The 14,083-nt window shown below is 48.1% G+C and overlaps 1 protein-coding gene across 3 annotated transcripts; it reads right to left on the bottom strand.

Annotated features, from left to right (window-relative positions):
* Positions 1-2,589: 2,589 nt before the first annotated feature.
* On the bottom strand, positions 2,590-13,988 carry Kctd7 (potassium channel tetramerization domain containing 7). 3 transcript variants are annotated; one of them, XM_021162671.3, is made up of 4 exons: positions 13,286-13,988; positions 10,317-10,486; positions 5,847-6,025; positions 2,590-5,461 (listed from the first exon to the last, which is right to left on the bottom strand). In XM_021162671.3, exons 1-4 carry the CDS (start codon positions 13,427-13,429, stop codon positions 5,085-5,087), a joined length of 870 nt encoding a protein of 289 aa, XP_021018330.1. In that variant the 5' UTR covers positions 13,430-13,988; the 3' UTR covers positions 2,590-5,084. The 3 variants fall into 3 exon arrangements, with proteins under 3 accessions (XP_021018330.1, XP_085693353.1, XP_085693352.1); XM_085837227.1 differs by lacking the exon at positions 13,286-13,988 and adding an exon at positions 12,722-12,911; XM_085837226.1 differs by lacking the exon at positions 13,286-13,988 and adding an exon at positions 10,743-11,033.
* Between the last annotated feature and the right edge of the window lie 95 nt (positions 13,989-14,083).

Below are 14,083 nucleotides of genomic sequence, written 5' to 3'. Positions count from 1 at the left end.
CAGCACTTGGGAGGCAGAGGCTGGTAGGCCTCTGAGTCTAGCCTGGTCTACATACAGAGTGACCTGACCTAAGATATTTGTCTCTGGCCATTCTGTCTTCCTCTACAATGGTCCCTTTGGTCACTGTCCACTCTCACCCTTGAATGGGCCTCAAATTATTCTGGAGTGAACCACATTTTCTACACTAAAAAGTAAAAAAGGCAAACATTGCTGGTTTGGTGTCCCAAGCCAGCCTCAAACTCTTGGGATCAACAATTCCCCCCACCTTAGCTTCCTAAGTAGCTCGGACCATGGATGCTTACCTAGAGAAGCTGTCCTGCCATTTCCTAGAGTCTGTGTGCTTCGAGTCTTCTAGGCAGGGTAACTATTGATCTGTAGGAGGGGGAGCGAAGGCAATCACTGCTCCAACCCGATCCTGGGCTCTGCTGTTTGGGTTGACCTGGAAGACTACATTGCTAGACGGTCATTTCCAGTGGGTAACGTGTTAGCATCAGAGGGTCAGGGAAAGCACTCAGCAAGGGTGAGCACCACTTTTTGTGAAGAGTCAGACTAATCAGAGACTTAAGTCGTTAAGGGAAACGACTAGCCCGTTAAGAAAGCTTCTCAACCATTCTAAAGCTGCAACCCTTTCATACAAACGCAGTTCCTCATAGTGGGGTGATCCCCCAGCCATAACATTACCTTGGTTGCTACTTCATAACGGTAATTATGTAATTCCTAGTTAGGATTTGTAACATTAACTCTCTGAGCGGTCTCAGGGGGTCGCGACCCACAGATTGAGAACCCCTGCCGTAGTAGCTTTTTGCAAACTGGGAACCTCAGAGCTCACCTGTGTAGTCAGTCCTGGAAGTGACTCTAAGAGTGTCCAGATGAGCTTAGCCAGGGCGGTGGCCACACTCCACTGTGTGGGTGGCAGGGTGGTGGTAAACTGTACCCATTTCTGCAGGGGCCCTGGTCATCACTACTGAGGCTCATGCATGCTTAAAACCACTCTTTCTCCCTTGAGAAAGCGGTGAATAGGACAGAAGGATTTCTGTTAGAGACTCCTCCCAGGGCACTTACAACAAGTGGGAGGGGACATTCCATGAGGGCCTTCTCAGGGCCACTGAGTCCCCTCTCAAGTCCAGAAGTCCAGCGCTGGTTTCCAGGGAGAGCTAGGATTTTCTCTAAAGATTGATTTATGTATAAAAGTGCTCTTTTCATGCACACCAGAAGAGGGCATCAGATCCCATTACAAATGGTTTCAAGCCACCACGAGGTTGCTGGGAACTGAACTCCAGACCTCTGAAAGAGCCACCAGTGCTCTTAACCACTGAGCCATCTCTCCAGCCCCAGGTTTATTATTTTGTGGCCTCTCCAAACACCAGATTTAAAGCAGTGATCAAGGCATACTTGCCAGCAAAGGAGGGATGTCATAAGTCAGTAAAGTCTTGTCACCAAGGTTCTAGGTCTTGACTTTAATGTCTGGTGGAGCTGGGGCTCCATGTGCAAGATTACTCACAAAGAGATATGTTACTGAACACAGGACATGTTGTGCTCTGTACTAAAAAGCCAAATTTATGCAAATGAAGACAATGGGCCCAGTTGACCTCCCACACCCACTCTCTTCCCTCTGAAACTCAAGAGATCTGACAGCCTCTGGCTCTTGAGGGCTGGGATTAAAGGTGTGCACCACCACTGCCCGGCTGGTGGAGTTTTTTTTTTTTTTTTTAAAGATTTATTTTATTTATTTATTATATGTAAGTACACTGTAGCTGTCTTCAGACGCACCAGAAGAGGGCATCAGATCTCATTACGGGTGGTTGTGAGCCACCATGTGGTTGCTGGGATTTGAACTTCGGACCTTTGGAAGAGCAGTCGGGTGCTCTTACCCACTGAGCCATCTCACCAGCCTCCTGGTGTTTTTAATTAAGGTTCATTTCAGTCTGGGATCACACACCAATAAACTCTCCATACCCTGCCTCCTGCGCTTGCTCTGTCTCCTGAGGGTCTGTTAGTCCTCCATGAAGCAACTCAGAACTCGATCAGCCTGGGACTGAGCACTCAGTTACTTCCCAAACAGCCTAAGCCCCAATAGAGAACAAGAGGTTCCACCATGGTTGGCTTCACGGTTGGGTATAAAACAGCCAGGTGAACACACAGAGGTAGGGCATGGATGGTGATGGTTCCCCCACTTAGATCAGTAACAGGGAATTCCTCCCCCTGGGATGTGCTGTCTTCCAGGATGGCTCTCTCGCCCTGTCTTCCTGTTGCCACTCTATGTTTTACTTTGCATTGCGTTCTGCTGTGGCTAATGTTACACCATGTGCTGCTACCAAAATCTTTTCCCCAACAAGTGAGCATGTCTCCCAGGAGAAAATATGCCCAAAGGAAAAGAGGAGGTGAACTCAAGGATTGTGGGCGCTTGGGTCTGATTCAATGACGGCCGATCTGGCTCAAGCCAGACAAGAGGTGTTGATTGACAGGACACACACATACTTGTGAGAAGGTATTTCCTGTGGGTCAAGAAGCTTTTCCTTACAAGTCTTTTGATCAGGGCCTGGGCAATTGCAACCGGAAAAAGGATCAAACAGGCCAAACTACTTCCCACAGATATGACCCTTTTATTCAGAAGTCACCCCCAGCCACCACATGCAACAGCGCATTTCAGACGTGGCCTTGGCTTCTCGTGAGAGAGCCAAAACAGGCTATGAATTCTTTTATTCCATTTAAGAGAAGTTCCAAGAGGGAAGAGAAGGCTAGTGAGGAGAGAGTCCAAGTAGCAAAGATACACTTGGACATACTTGGTTTTTGGTGGTGCTGAAGAGGGAACCCAGCGCCTTGGGCACACTAGGTTGATATTCTACCATGGAACCACATCCCAGATCCCAATATATATTGCTTTATTTCATAGTTCTATTTTACTAGTCAAGGGAGAATTAGAATTATAACAAACATATTTTGTAGTACAAAGAAAAGTTTCCGTGCTGCAAGACGGCGGACAAGTCGCTGGCTTAAAAATGCAAAGGGTTTTGTTATTTAAAAAAAAAACCACACAAGAAGATTCAGTACATGGTTTGATCCCTAATACCATAAATATCAAGTCAACTATCTATAAAAAAAAAAAAAGAGGGGGGTGGATTGCTGAGCTGGCTATCTTGTATCCCACCCCTGCCTGCTCCAGCAGCCTAGAGCTTTCTCTTGCCACAATGGTACAAACTATATCATCCTGAGAATAAAAAAGGGAACAGAAAAACAGTATCTCCAGCAAGTCACAAAGACGGCATCTTTACCTAGCATCTTTCAACCTTCAGCAAGCAGTCTGGGCCCGGTTTTTGAGCGGATACATTTTCTGTCTTATATTTGTGAGCTCTAATTTTCCAAGCATTGCAATATTCTAGAGCAGGAAGTAGAGAGCCCCAGGCTAACTGCCCCGGGCTTAACTGTCTGCTTTCTACCCACGTGGGCATCATCCTGAACGGTGTACTTCACTAGCTCTCCAGACAATGAACATAAGAGCTAGGTGAGGCGGGACATGCCTGTGTCCCCCAGAGCTTCGGAGGTAGAGCAGGAAGGTCAAGAGTATAAGGTCGTCCATAGCACTACGGCTAATATGAGGCCAGCCTGGGCTACATAAGACCCTGTCCGAAAAATAAAAATTAAAAAAAAAAAATCGGTTGAAATAAGGAACATCTTTGCTGAAACAAGGCCAGAGCCACAGTGCTGGACGAAGCTTCGAGCAAGGACATCAGCACCTCAGATGATGTGACTGTTTGCTGAGGAGAACAGAGAGAGCAGCTGTCCTGGATGATGACTGCCCCTCATCCCTGCCATGGACCTCAGCCTCTCTGTTACACTCAGAGTGAGACCCACGTTCAAAATTGTGTGTTTCCACAAGAGCCCAGGAGAGTCACTGCCCTCCAGCTGCACAGAGGAATTTAGCTCAGAGTCAGAAGCCCCAGGCCTTTTATCCCTCAGACTGTTCCACTCTGATCCTACAGGACTGAGCTTGGCAATGCTGTCCTTAACAATTCCTTACATTTAAAAAAAAAAAAAAAGAGTTTCATTAAAAAAATTATCATTCAAGGACACCCATGACTACTTAGAAGCCAAAGTGCAGCCTGGACATGCAATGCTCTCAGAGGAACGCTAAACAGCTCTCTCTTTAGGGGGTACAGGTTGTACCCTGTCCCTGACTGCAGAGCAAGTCCCCACCACCCTGAATAAAAACTATCAATGAAAGAGAGCACCCCTTCCAGAGAGGTTTACCACACTGGCTCCCACATAAGACTCCACAGCAAGGCCCTGTGTTCTTGACATCTGAGAGGGATCCTACATATCAAGAGGGTCCAGGCTCCTTGTCTGCCTGCCTTGGGGAATCTTCAGAAAGAACCTTTAGAACTTAACATTCCATCCCTGTGAAAGGGTAACCCTGCAAAGAAGGGAGAAGCCAAAGCCCCGGAGCAGGGCTGTAAACATTGTGGTTTTTCTAAGGCCCAACATGGTACACGGCTTTGGCAGCTATGGTTAATCTCCAAGAGAAGGTGACAGGTGTGTTCTGGGAACATGGGATATATCTTTCTACATCATAAGACAAGATACTGCAAGTCACTGGAAGACTAAGGAGCACACTGGGAAGAGATGCAGGCTTTCTTCTTTGGCCAGGGATACAGGGCAGATGTTTGGGCAAAACCCCTAGCTCACTCTTTATCCCACCCGACACACTTGGGAAGGTTCAAACAACGTGAGGCAGTGATGCTATCTGCGTCAGGGACAGGCAGGAACTTTCCTGCAGGGCGTCAAGAAGGTATCAAAAGCTCTCTGGACTCCCAGTGACATCCTTGCTAGATCTTGTGGCTTCCAGTGAAGACTGCCAGGCCTTGAAGAGAAGACCAGGTGAGAGCAGACCAAGTCCCCAAGATCCACGAACCAGGGAGACTGTAGCAAGCGCCTGGGCCTCTCTCTCTGCATCTGTGCCTCTGCGCTCTGTCCTCTCACCTCAGCGGCTTCTGGGACAGTCAGCAGCCCCTATGGGGATCAGACTCCCAGAGCCACCCAAGAGGACGGACATCCTCCTTCGTGGGACTCTTGCTTCTGAGGACAACTCACCACCACGTGATTTTGAACTCATAGATGGGGCGTTTGCAGTAGTAATGGTTGACAAGGTGCTTGTCACACACCCCGATACACTGGTGGTCCACCGTGAGGCCCTGGGCTGAGAGGTCAGTGACCAGGCAGTGCAAGAGGTCGTACACATCAGCCACGGCCTCCCAGGGCCCAAAAGACACGTCCACTTCACAGTGGTGCTCAAAGAGCTGTCCATCACTCTCACTCCGCTCAAAGCGAAGGGAGTTGAGGAGCGGACACTCGTAGGGGGTGATGGGCATCTCTTCCTTGAAGACACAGACTTTGAGCTTGGCAAAGCGGGCCTTCCGCTGTACTGCGCGAAGCCGGGCAATCTCCACGATCCGCTCCAGGTGGTCTACAGAGTTTAACAAAGCAGCCGTTAATGGACAGAGGTGGAACAGGAGAGGAGTGAGACAGACAGACACAGGGACACACATCCAGTGACAGGATGCAGAGGGAGGAGGAGGAGGAGGCAGATTTCACAAGGGACTCCATGGACTCAAGAAGGACACACTTCAATAAGGACCACAGTTTGCCAAAGCAAGGAAGCCCCCACAGGATGAAGGTGGGAGTATATGGGAGATAGCTTTCTTAACTTGAAAAGTCCCATTGTCACTGAAAGAGGGAACATTTTCTCCTAATCTGGATGAACGCTGTTTCACCTACTTCTGGGAAAGGCCTAGGAGCTAAATGATACCTCATAACCCCTCCCCCCCCATGGAAGGCAGCTGGCCCCTCACCTTTGTAATAGGGCATGAGTCCCAGGAAGGCCTGGCGCACCTTCTCGCCCTTCAGTGGCTGCATGTTCTCTAGCTGCTCCAGGAGGGGCCCAATGGCATAGTACTGGGCCTCCTTGTGCACAGCTCGCACATGCTCCCGGGGGGGCAGGTCCCCCGAACGCAGGAAGTTCAGCACATCTCTATGCAGAGAAGAAAAAGGTGAGAAGCAGCTAAGGACCAAGCGGTGGGATGGGATGGGAGGGTTATTAAAGAGGTTAGAACACAGAATGTGGGCCACATCCCTAACTAAAACTTTGGCCAAGTGAACTGGACCTTTGTGTCTATCAGTGTTCTCAAGTATAAAGTGAAAGATTTTTTTTTAAAAATTACTTCATATGGTTAAAAGAAAATTAAGCTGGGTATGGTGGCAAACTCAGGAGGCAGAGGCAGGTGGGGCTGTGAGTTCAAGGCCAGCCTGGTCTACATAGTGAGCTTCTGTCTCAATCAAAACAAAACAAACAACAACAAAAATGTAAATTCAAGCCGGGCATGGTGGCATTTAATCCCAGCACTTGGGAGGCAGAGGCAGGTGCATTTCTGAGTTCGAGGCCAGCCTGGTCTACAAAGTGAGTTCCAGGACAGCCAGAGCTATACAGAGAAAACCTGTCTCGGAAAAAAAAAAAAAAAAGTAAATTCAATCAGGAGGGAAATTGAATGAGCTAATATATGAAAAGTACTAAGATGACATCTAGCACAGAGTGAGCCCTCAGAAATTACTACCTGTTGCCTTCCTACGTCATTACCATTATGATACTTATAAGGTACTCACGTGTGTAATGGAAGGCTACAACGCCATTGATTTAAAACACATATACAGTGGCTTTTCTCAGACAAAGTGTCATGTAGCCCAGGCTGGTTTCAAACTTGCTAGATAGACAAGCCCGACCTTGAACCCCCTGTTCCTCTTACCACAGTCTCTCAAGTGGTAAGATTGCCAGCACGCACCACCACGTCAGGCTATGTGTATACTTTACAGATCTCTGTAAATTTGAGGCCAGTTTGGTCTACAAAGCAAATTCCAGGACAGCCAGGGCTATAGAGTGACCCAGTCACAAAAAAAAAAAAAAAAAGAGAGAGAGAAGGAGGAAGGCTCTGGAAGATGGAAGAGGAGGAAGAAGAGGAGGAGGAGGAGGAAGAGGAGGAGGAGGAGGAAGAGGAGGAGGAGGAGGAAGAGGAGGAGGAGGAGGAAGAGGAGGAGGAGGAGGAAGAGGAGGAGGAAGAGGAGAAAAGTCCTTTCATGGACTCAGCACCATTTTCCCAAGTACAAGTTAGAAATGTTCAGTCATAAGTACACAGATAATGGGATAGCTATAACCTCACACTTCCAATAGTAACAAACACATTCTACCCATTCCACATTGTTACCATCACAATGTTACCATCATTCTATAGCTGTCTGGGAAGACAAAATACCAAATTGCAAGAGCTAATATTAGCTGGCGTCTCAGCTAAGTAAAGCCACACATGGAAAGTACAGTCTTTCTAATCCTCTTCAAACCCTTTAGTGCCGGGGGTAACAATCAGGCCTATTGTCAGTGGTTATGGGAAGAGAGGGAGGAAACACCTAGATCTCTCTGTTACATCAATAATTCATCTAAACCATAAAGCAACAGCAGCTAACACTAAGCATTAATCTAGCCACTAACCATATACCACCCATTTGATCCTCTTAATGACATTATAAGGCAGGTTTTTCTCTTAGCTCCAGTCTATAAATGTAGCCCAAGTGGGGTCTATAAGGTTATGGAAAACCTCTGTTGGAGAAGCCACAGTTGACACAGGCTCAGGTCCAGACATAACTCACTCTGAGCTGACAATGACCACGGTCCTCACTTCACTGAAGCAAACAATGCCAGCTGCACAATGAAGACCCCCATTATTCCTCCCCCCAGACCCAAGCAGCCCCCAGGATGGTAGACAAGTTTGCATGAGCTACAACAGCAGAGAAATGTGTGTACCTTCCAAATTCCCTGAACCTATTTTTTACATTTTTGAAAAACTCTAACTACTGCTGATAAGCCACAGACTATTGCAGTCCAGCAGTCTGAGCCTAAACACTACTACATCTCCAGACCAACAGACAGTGGCATCTAAGCCTCAATTCGGATGGGATCCTGTTCTCCCTCCCTACAACCCCTTTAAGGATTTTTAAATCATTTTTCATTATGTTTGGGTATGTGTGTGTGTGTGTGCTCAAGAATACAGGCACTCAGTGGAGGCCAGAAGTTTTGGCTTTCCCGGAGCTGAAGTTACAGGTGGCTGAGAGCCAATTGACCTGAGCTCAGGTCTTCTGCAATCTGCAAGAGCAGTAAATACACGGAGCCTCGCAGCCACCTTTCCAGCCCACGCCCACCCCTTTAAAGTCAGTCCTCTGAGATGTTCAATAAACCCTTATGAGCTCTGACAAGCAAAAGCCCGGGCAAGGCCCAGCTAAGAGCGCTATGGGAGATGCCAGCTGGGGCCAGCACTTCCCTCCCCAAATGGCCTGCAAACAAAAAAATCTTTTTATAGTTCCACAGAGTGATGTGACACTCTGTTTTCTCACCATCAGAGGCAGCTGATAGCCCACTGGGGAAAATCAGACTCTGCAAAACAAATTATATCACTAGAGGCGCCTTTGTAAGGATAAAAATGACCCTTGTGGGCACTCTTACTTGGAGGTCAACACAAAGACATATACATCGATTGAAGTCTCTGCCTCTCTGGTCACTGGTTCAAGGTCAAAAGCTAGATCGATCCTCTAGTCATCTCCAAGGAGAGACTGAAGGAGCAGAGGATTCTAGCCATGTGCTTTGAAGATCTGACCTCCCCGGGGTCACACACAAGCTCTTTCCTTAACCATCACTGATACGCCCACTAGACAGCCACACTTATTTCTCATATCAACAAGGAAACTGAGGGCTAGAGGGATGGTTCAGTGGTTAAGAGAACTTGCTGGACTTCCCGAGGTCACAGTTCAGTTCCCAGCATCCACATCAAGAGCTCACAACTGCTTGTGATTCCAGCTTTAGGGGATTCAGCATCCCATTCTGGTCTCACGCACACAAGTGATATGCACATATAAATAAAAAATAAATCGTGGGCTGGTGTGATGGCTCAGTGGGTAAGAGCACCCGACTGCTCTTCCAAAGGTCCAGAGTTCAAATCCCAGCAACCACATGGTGGCTCACAACCATCTGTAACGAGATCTGACTCTGTCTTCTGGAGTGTCTGAAGACAGCTACAGTGTACTTACATATAATAAATGAATAAAATCTTAAAAAAAAAAGATTCCAAACTTAAAAAAAATCATAACAACAACAAAAAAACCCGTGATGAAATTAAGGCATAATTTTTTAAATAAGTTTGCCAGAAGCATTTTCATGGGAAGCTGTAATAATCACATCTATTTCTTTAGGATATGTACATATCGGACTGTGGGTTTGTGTGTGTGTGCGTTGTTATTATTGCTGTCAAAATCCCACTAACATACAAGTTTGATTTTTGTTTTGTTTGTTTGCTTATTTATTTTTTCAAGACAATTTCTTTGTATGTAGCCCTGGTTGTCCTGAACTTGCTCTGTAGACTGAGGCCGGCCTCAAACTCAGAGATCCACCTGCCTCTGCCTCTGAAGGGCTGGGATTAAAGACTCGAACCACCACAGCCCTTGCTACGTTTGTTTTTAAAGGTTTTCTTAGCAAAATGCAGGAGCAGCGATCGGGCATCAGCCCATCCTTCACGGTGTCTGCTGAAAGTCACTGTGAGCCTCAGAACCGTCACCATGCACCCCAGCCCCTCCGGGCTGCAGTAGCTTTTGGTGTTTGTTGGGAGTGTTGACACAGAGTCTTGCTGGCTACGTAGCGCAAGCTAGCCTAGAAATACTTGCAATCCCCCCCCCCCCCCCGTTTCCACCTAGAGCGCCACCACGCCCAACCTGCATGGTATTATTGAATCCAAGTATCTCAGTGTAAAGTTTTTCTCCAGGACGGTTTTCCAACATTCTCCTGACTCCAAGTGTGTTCCTCTCCATACAGATAATGATTCTCCAACTCTCAAACTGCACTGGATGGGAAGAGTTTTATCAAACCCTGCCAGGATTAGACTTTCTCTTGCTGGGCTGAGGTGGCACACACCTTTAGTCCCATCACTCAGCAGGCAGGTGGATGTCTGAGTTTGAGATCAGCCTGGGCTACAAAGTAAGTTCCAGGACAGTCTACACAGAAACCCTAGCTCAAAAAAAACAAACCAAACCAAAGAACTCAAACAATTTCTCTTGCTGTTTTTACCTGGGGTAAAACAACTTAAGCATCTTAATAACAATTCAATAAGAATATTTATTAAACTCCACCATTAGGCTATCTCCTCTGGTACTGTGGAATGCCCAAGACCCAATCCCAGGCTACTTGCTGGCTATGACTACGGAGCTGATCGTAGAGGAAGAGACAGACATACCCAAAGTGTGTGCCATCTCGATCGATGAAGTACCGGCCCTCGGAGTCTGTAGGGATGTAATGCCGCCCGCTGAACATGGCAGCCAGCATGGTGTCTTCATAGCGCCGCAGAGTAGACAAGCGCGTGGTAAAATGAGCCCCTCCAATGTTCAGGGGGACGACCTCGGGAAACTGGAAAGGAACCAGCACAGCTTTCAGACTGGCACAGGCAACAAGATCTGGGCTCCTCCAAGTCAGTCTGCCTAGATCTGACAGATCACAATCAGTCATCCCAAACTAGGGGACACCTGCACCCCACTTTCCTTGAGCATTCATCACCAAGTCCTACTCATTCGACCTGACAGCCCTTAAATGAGGTGTCTCTTCACCCCAACCCTCCAATCTCTACCAGCTTTCATTGTCTTTTACTCCTTTTTGAACATCTCACCTTTAAGTCCTTACTCATGCTGGCTTTTTGGCCACAGATGTTCTTAATGCTCTCCTCCCGCCCAGCTAGCAAACGAAACTGCCACACGTGGTGGTGTAGGTTGTTCACTGTGAAAACACCTGGATGACACACTTTTGTCTGTCCACCCAGGTGTGTGTCCAACCCTAAATTACACCAAGGCACCACACAGTTGGCAACATGGGTCCATTCCATCTCTATTCCCTGACCACTACGGCTCTTCCCTCCATCTCGCGTCCAAGAAAGAATCCCGTACATGTTCCCCCCTTATTCCTTCACTACACTCTCCTCAATGACAGCACCTAGATCCATACAATGGCAACCATTTTCTCCTGCCAACCAATTTTCCTAGGTGCCAAGCATCCCAAAGGCAGGGAGAGCATGTGTGCTTGCCTGTTGTGAACAGAGACCAAAAGCTCTTTGTGATTGCATTGCGGTACCCGCTCCTCACTGTCTTCCTCTTATCCAGAGCCTGGCAGGTGCCATGCTGGAGCTCTACCGCAGAGCTTCACACTCAGCACCAACCATCGCTCTCTACCTCACCCCATTCTCTCCCATTCAATCTATATCGATTGATTAGTCTCCACGTCACCCAAGGTTTTGGTCACAAGGACTAAGAGAGGACGGGAAAATAACAGTAAAGGTTATTAGCCTGGAGAACCTCAAGTCCCAGTTCCAACCAGCTGACTCCAGATGAACTAAAACTTTATCTCAGGGTAAATTTTATCCTAGATTCCCCCCCCCCCCCCCGCCAAATGTTACATCTCTCTGGCTGTGGTGAAAGTCTAAAGCCTTTATAGTTATCTAAATAGTCCTTTTCCCAAATTTCCACACATCCTTTGTTTAGGGGGGAAAAAAGATTTCACTGTGCATGGTGGTGCACTCTTTTGATCCCAGCCATTGAGAGGCAGAATCAGGAGACTCTCTGAGTTCTAGACTAGTGAACTCCATAGTATAGAGTGAGCTCCAGGCCAACGTGGGCAACCTAGAGAGACCCTGCCTCATTAAAAAAAATAAAGACAAAAATGGATGAGATAAAACTTACCTGAGACTTGCCTTACAGTAGAGACTAAAATTCACAAAATATCAGTGAATTAAATGCACAAGATTTACAATTCTAAGTATGAGCTCAACTCTATTATTATTTATTATTATTATTATTATTATTATTATTTTGAGACAGAGTTTCTCTGTGTAGCTCGGGCTCTCCTGGAACTCACTACATAGACCAAGCTGGCCTGGAACTCACAGACAGTTGTCTGCTGTCTCTGCCTTTGGAATTGGAGGTACCACCAAGCCCAAAAATTCAACTCTTACTCTCACGGTGCAAAATGCCTTCCACATTTCTGCAGAAATGCTAAGCCCACTGTAGGTATATACTAAGACTAAGATGTCACTTAGGTCTAATGCTTTGCACATCTGGAGTTCCCTCTAAAAGACAGCACCCACTAATGCACTTCTTTGCTCCATATACAAAACAAAAAAAGTCAGGGAAAAGAGTCCTAGAACTCACAGGGTGGGGTGTGACTCACAGGAGGTCCGGGCTGGACAGCTGGCCTACAGTCTGTGGGATTGTGTGTCCTGTCACTCAAACCACAACTTCTGCCCAATGACAGTGCACAAAAAAAAGTGTCACCGCCGTGTTGGCCTTTTTCCCTGACTGCAGAGTTATGTCTAGAATTTTGCTTATTTTCACAAGTTTCCCACGATGCTGGCAATTCGGGGATTCTAACCCTAATACAATACTGTCAGCTGCCAGAGAGCCTCACTCAAGCCAGCCCCCTCGGACTGTCGAGTCTCCACATCTGTATCCATCTTCCTATCCATCTCGAGGGTCAGTTCAGGTGCAAAGTGTCACACACGCGAAGGGCTACTAACGAAGCCACCGCACTGCACAGTACAGCAACTGATAAATGAAGCCCCTATTCCCTCCCACCATCTCTGCTCTGAGTTCAACTCACCATTACCCTCCTATTTCCCGAATTTATCTCCTGTATGTCCTTGCTCACGCTGCTTTCTTGGCCCCAAATCCTGTACCGTTCACTCTTGTCCATCTAGCAAATAAAATTACCCCATGTGGTAATGGAGATTGTTTGCTGCATAACGGCACCTGGATGAGAATTGGTCCACTCAGGTGTGTCCTTTCCTTAAATCATACCAAGGCACCAGATGGGTTAACTGCACGTAGTTTCTAATGCCACTCCCCGTGCAGCTGGAGGATACACCTGGACAACCCAGGTCCTCCTTTGGATTGTATGGAACATGCTATGTGTTGAGTCCTCTTCTAGTTGATAAAGGTGACATGAAATACAGGAATGGAACTGACATCTGGTAGCTACCGAGTATGGGAAGAAGGGACTTGGAGTGCAGGTGACTCTGGGCAGGGAGGATACACCTAGTGTAGGAGTAGCATATGGGGTGGATAGCTCCTTGGGAGGCTCACCGCCCAAGGTCAGCTCTGCAAGCACCAGTCTCTCCCTCGCTTCCCATCAGCCCTCCCTTCCCCCATCGCTCGATCCAGGTACCTCCTGGGGCAGCAGGGGCAGCCCGTGCCCCGCTTGCGTGGCCGTAGGAGTGGCCGGCTCCAGGAAGTCGTCTTCGGCTTCGGAGCTGGACATGGCACCGTCCGAGTGACGGCTGTCTGGCTCCCGCCCGGTGACTACCACCATCCCTCTGGCTCTGGGCGGTGGGCGCGGCTTCGGGTAGGCGGGTGGGCGGAGGCCTGAAGAACTAAAGCCAAGCAGTGCCTGACATGACGAGATGGGCCGCCGGCGGGCGCTAGACGCCGAGGACCTGCAAGCAGTTAGGATGTCCTGTGCTGCCCTCCAACAGTCTAACGACAACCGCGCCTACAGTTAGTCGCTGGTCTGACCTGGCTGCCTCCAGCCATTGGCCGACTCTTCGCTGGCTCCGCCCTGATTGTCAGGAGGTTCGCCCAATCACAGAACAAACAATTCGGCCTTAAGCCGTAGTGGCCACAGGCCTACCCAATTCTGATTGGCTCTTGGCTGACAAGCGCGAGCGACGCCTGTCTGCTCCGGGGTTTGGCAGAGGGGAGGTGATCGCCCACTGACGACCTCGATCAGCAATCACCGCGTGGACCCTGCGCTGCAAATCGGAACCAGGCGCTTCTTGCTATTGGCCGAGGTTTCATGAACTCCTGCTATGATTGGCAAGATCATTGTCCAATTATAGGGTAAACACGTCTGGCTGGGTTTGTTCCATTCTGATTGGCTATCTAACTAACGGGAGCGCTACCTCCCTTGGAAGCGGCTCTCTTTGCGCAGAGCAACCACAGCGCAGGTAGCATCTCTGGCCCGGTC

Source organism: Mus caroli, unplaced genomic scaffold (assembly GCF_978045245.1).
Source record: "Mus caroli unplaced genomic scaffold, Mus_caroli_1 scaffold_4, whole genome shotgun sequence".
Classification (NCBI taxonomy): domain Eukaryota; kingdom Metazoa; phylum Chordata; class Mammalia; order Rodentia; family Muridae; genus Mus; species Mus caroli.
The sequence above is the reverse complement of the archived record's forward strand: the minus strand, read 5'-3'. Positions and strand labels throughout refer to the sequence as shown.

Excerpts from the sequence above, each read along its gene's own strand:
- Kctd7 (XM_085837226.1), bottom strand. The coding sequence starts at position 11,018 with ATGTACGGGATTCTTTCTTGGACGCGAGATGGAGGGAAGAGCCGTAGT. Across the intron at positions 10,487-10,742 it reads GCATGAGTAAGGACTTAAAG|TTTCCCGAGGTCGTCCCCCT; the intron begins GTGAGATGTTCA and ends GTTCCTTTCCAG. Across the intron at positions 6,026-10,316 it reads CGAGATGGCACACACTTTGG|AGATGTGCTGAACTTCCTGC; the intron begins GTATGTCTGTCT and ends TTCTCTGCATAG.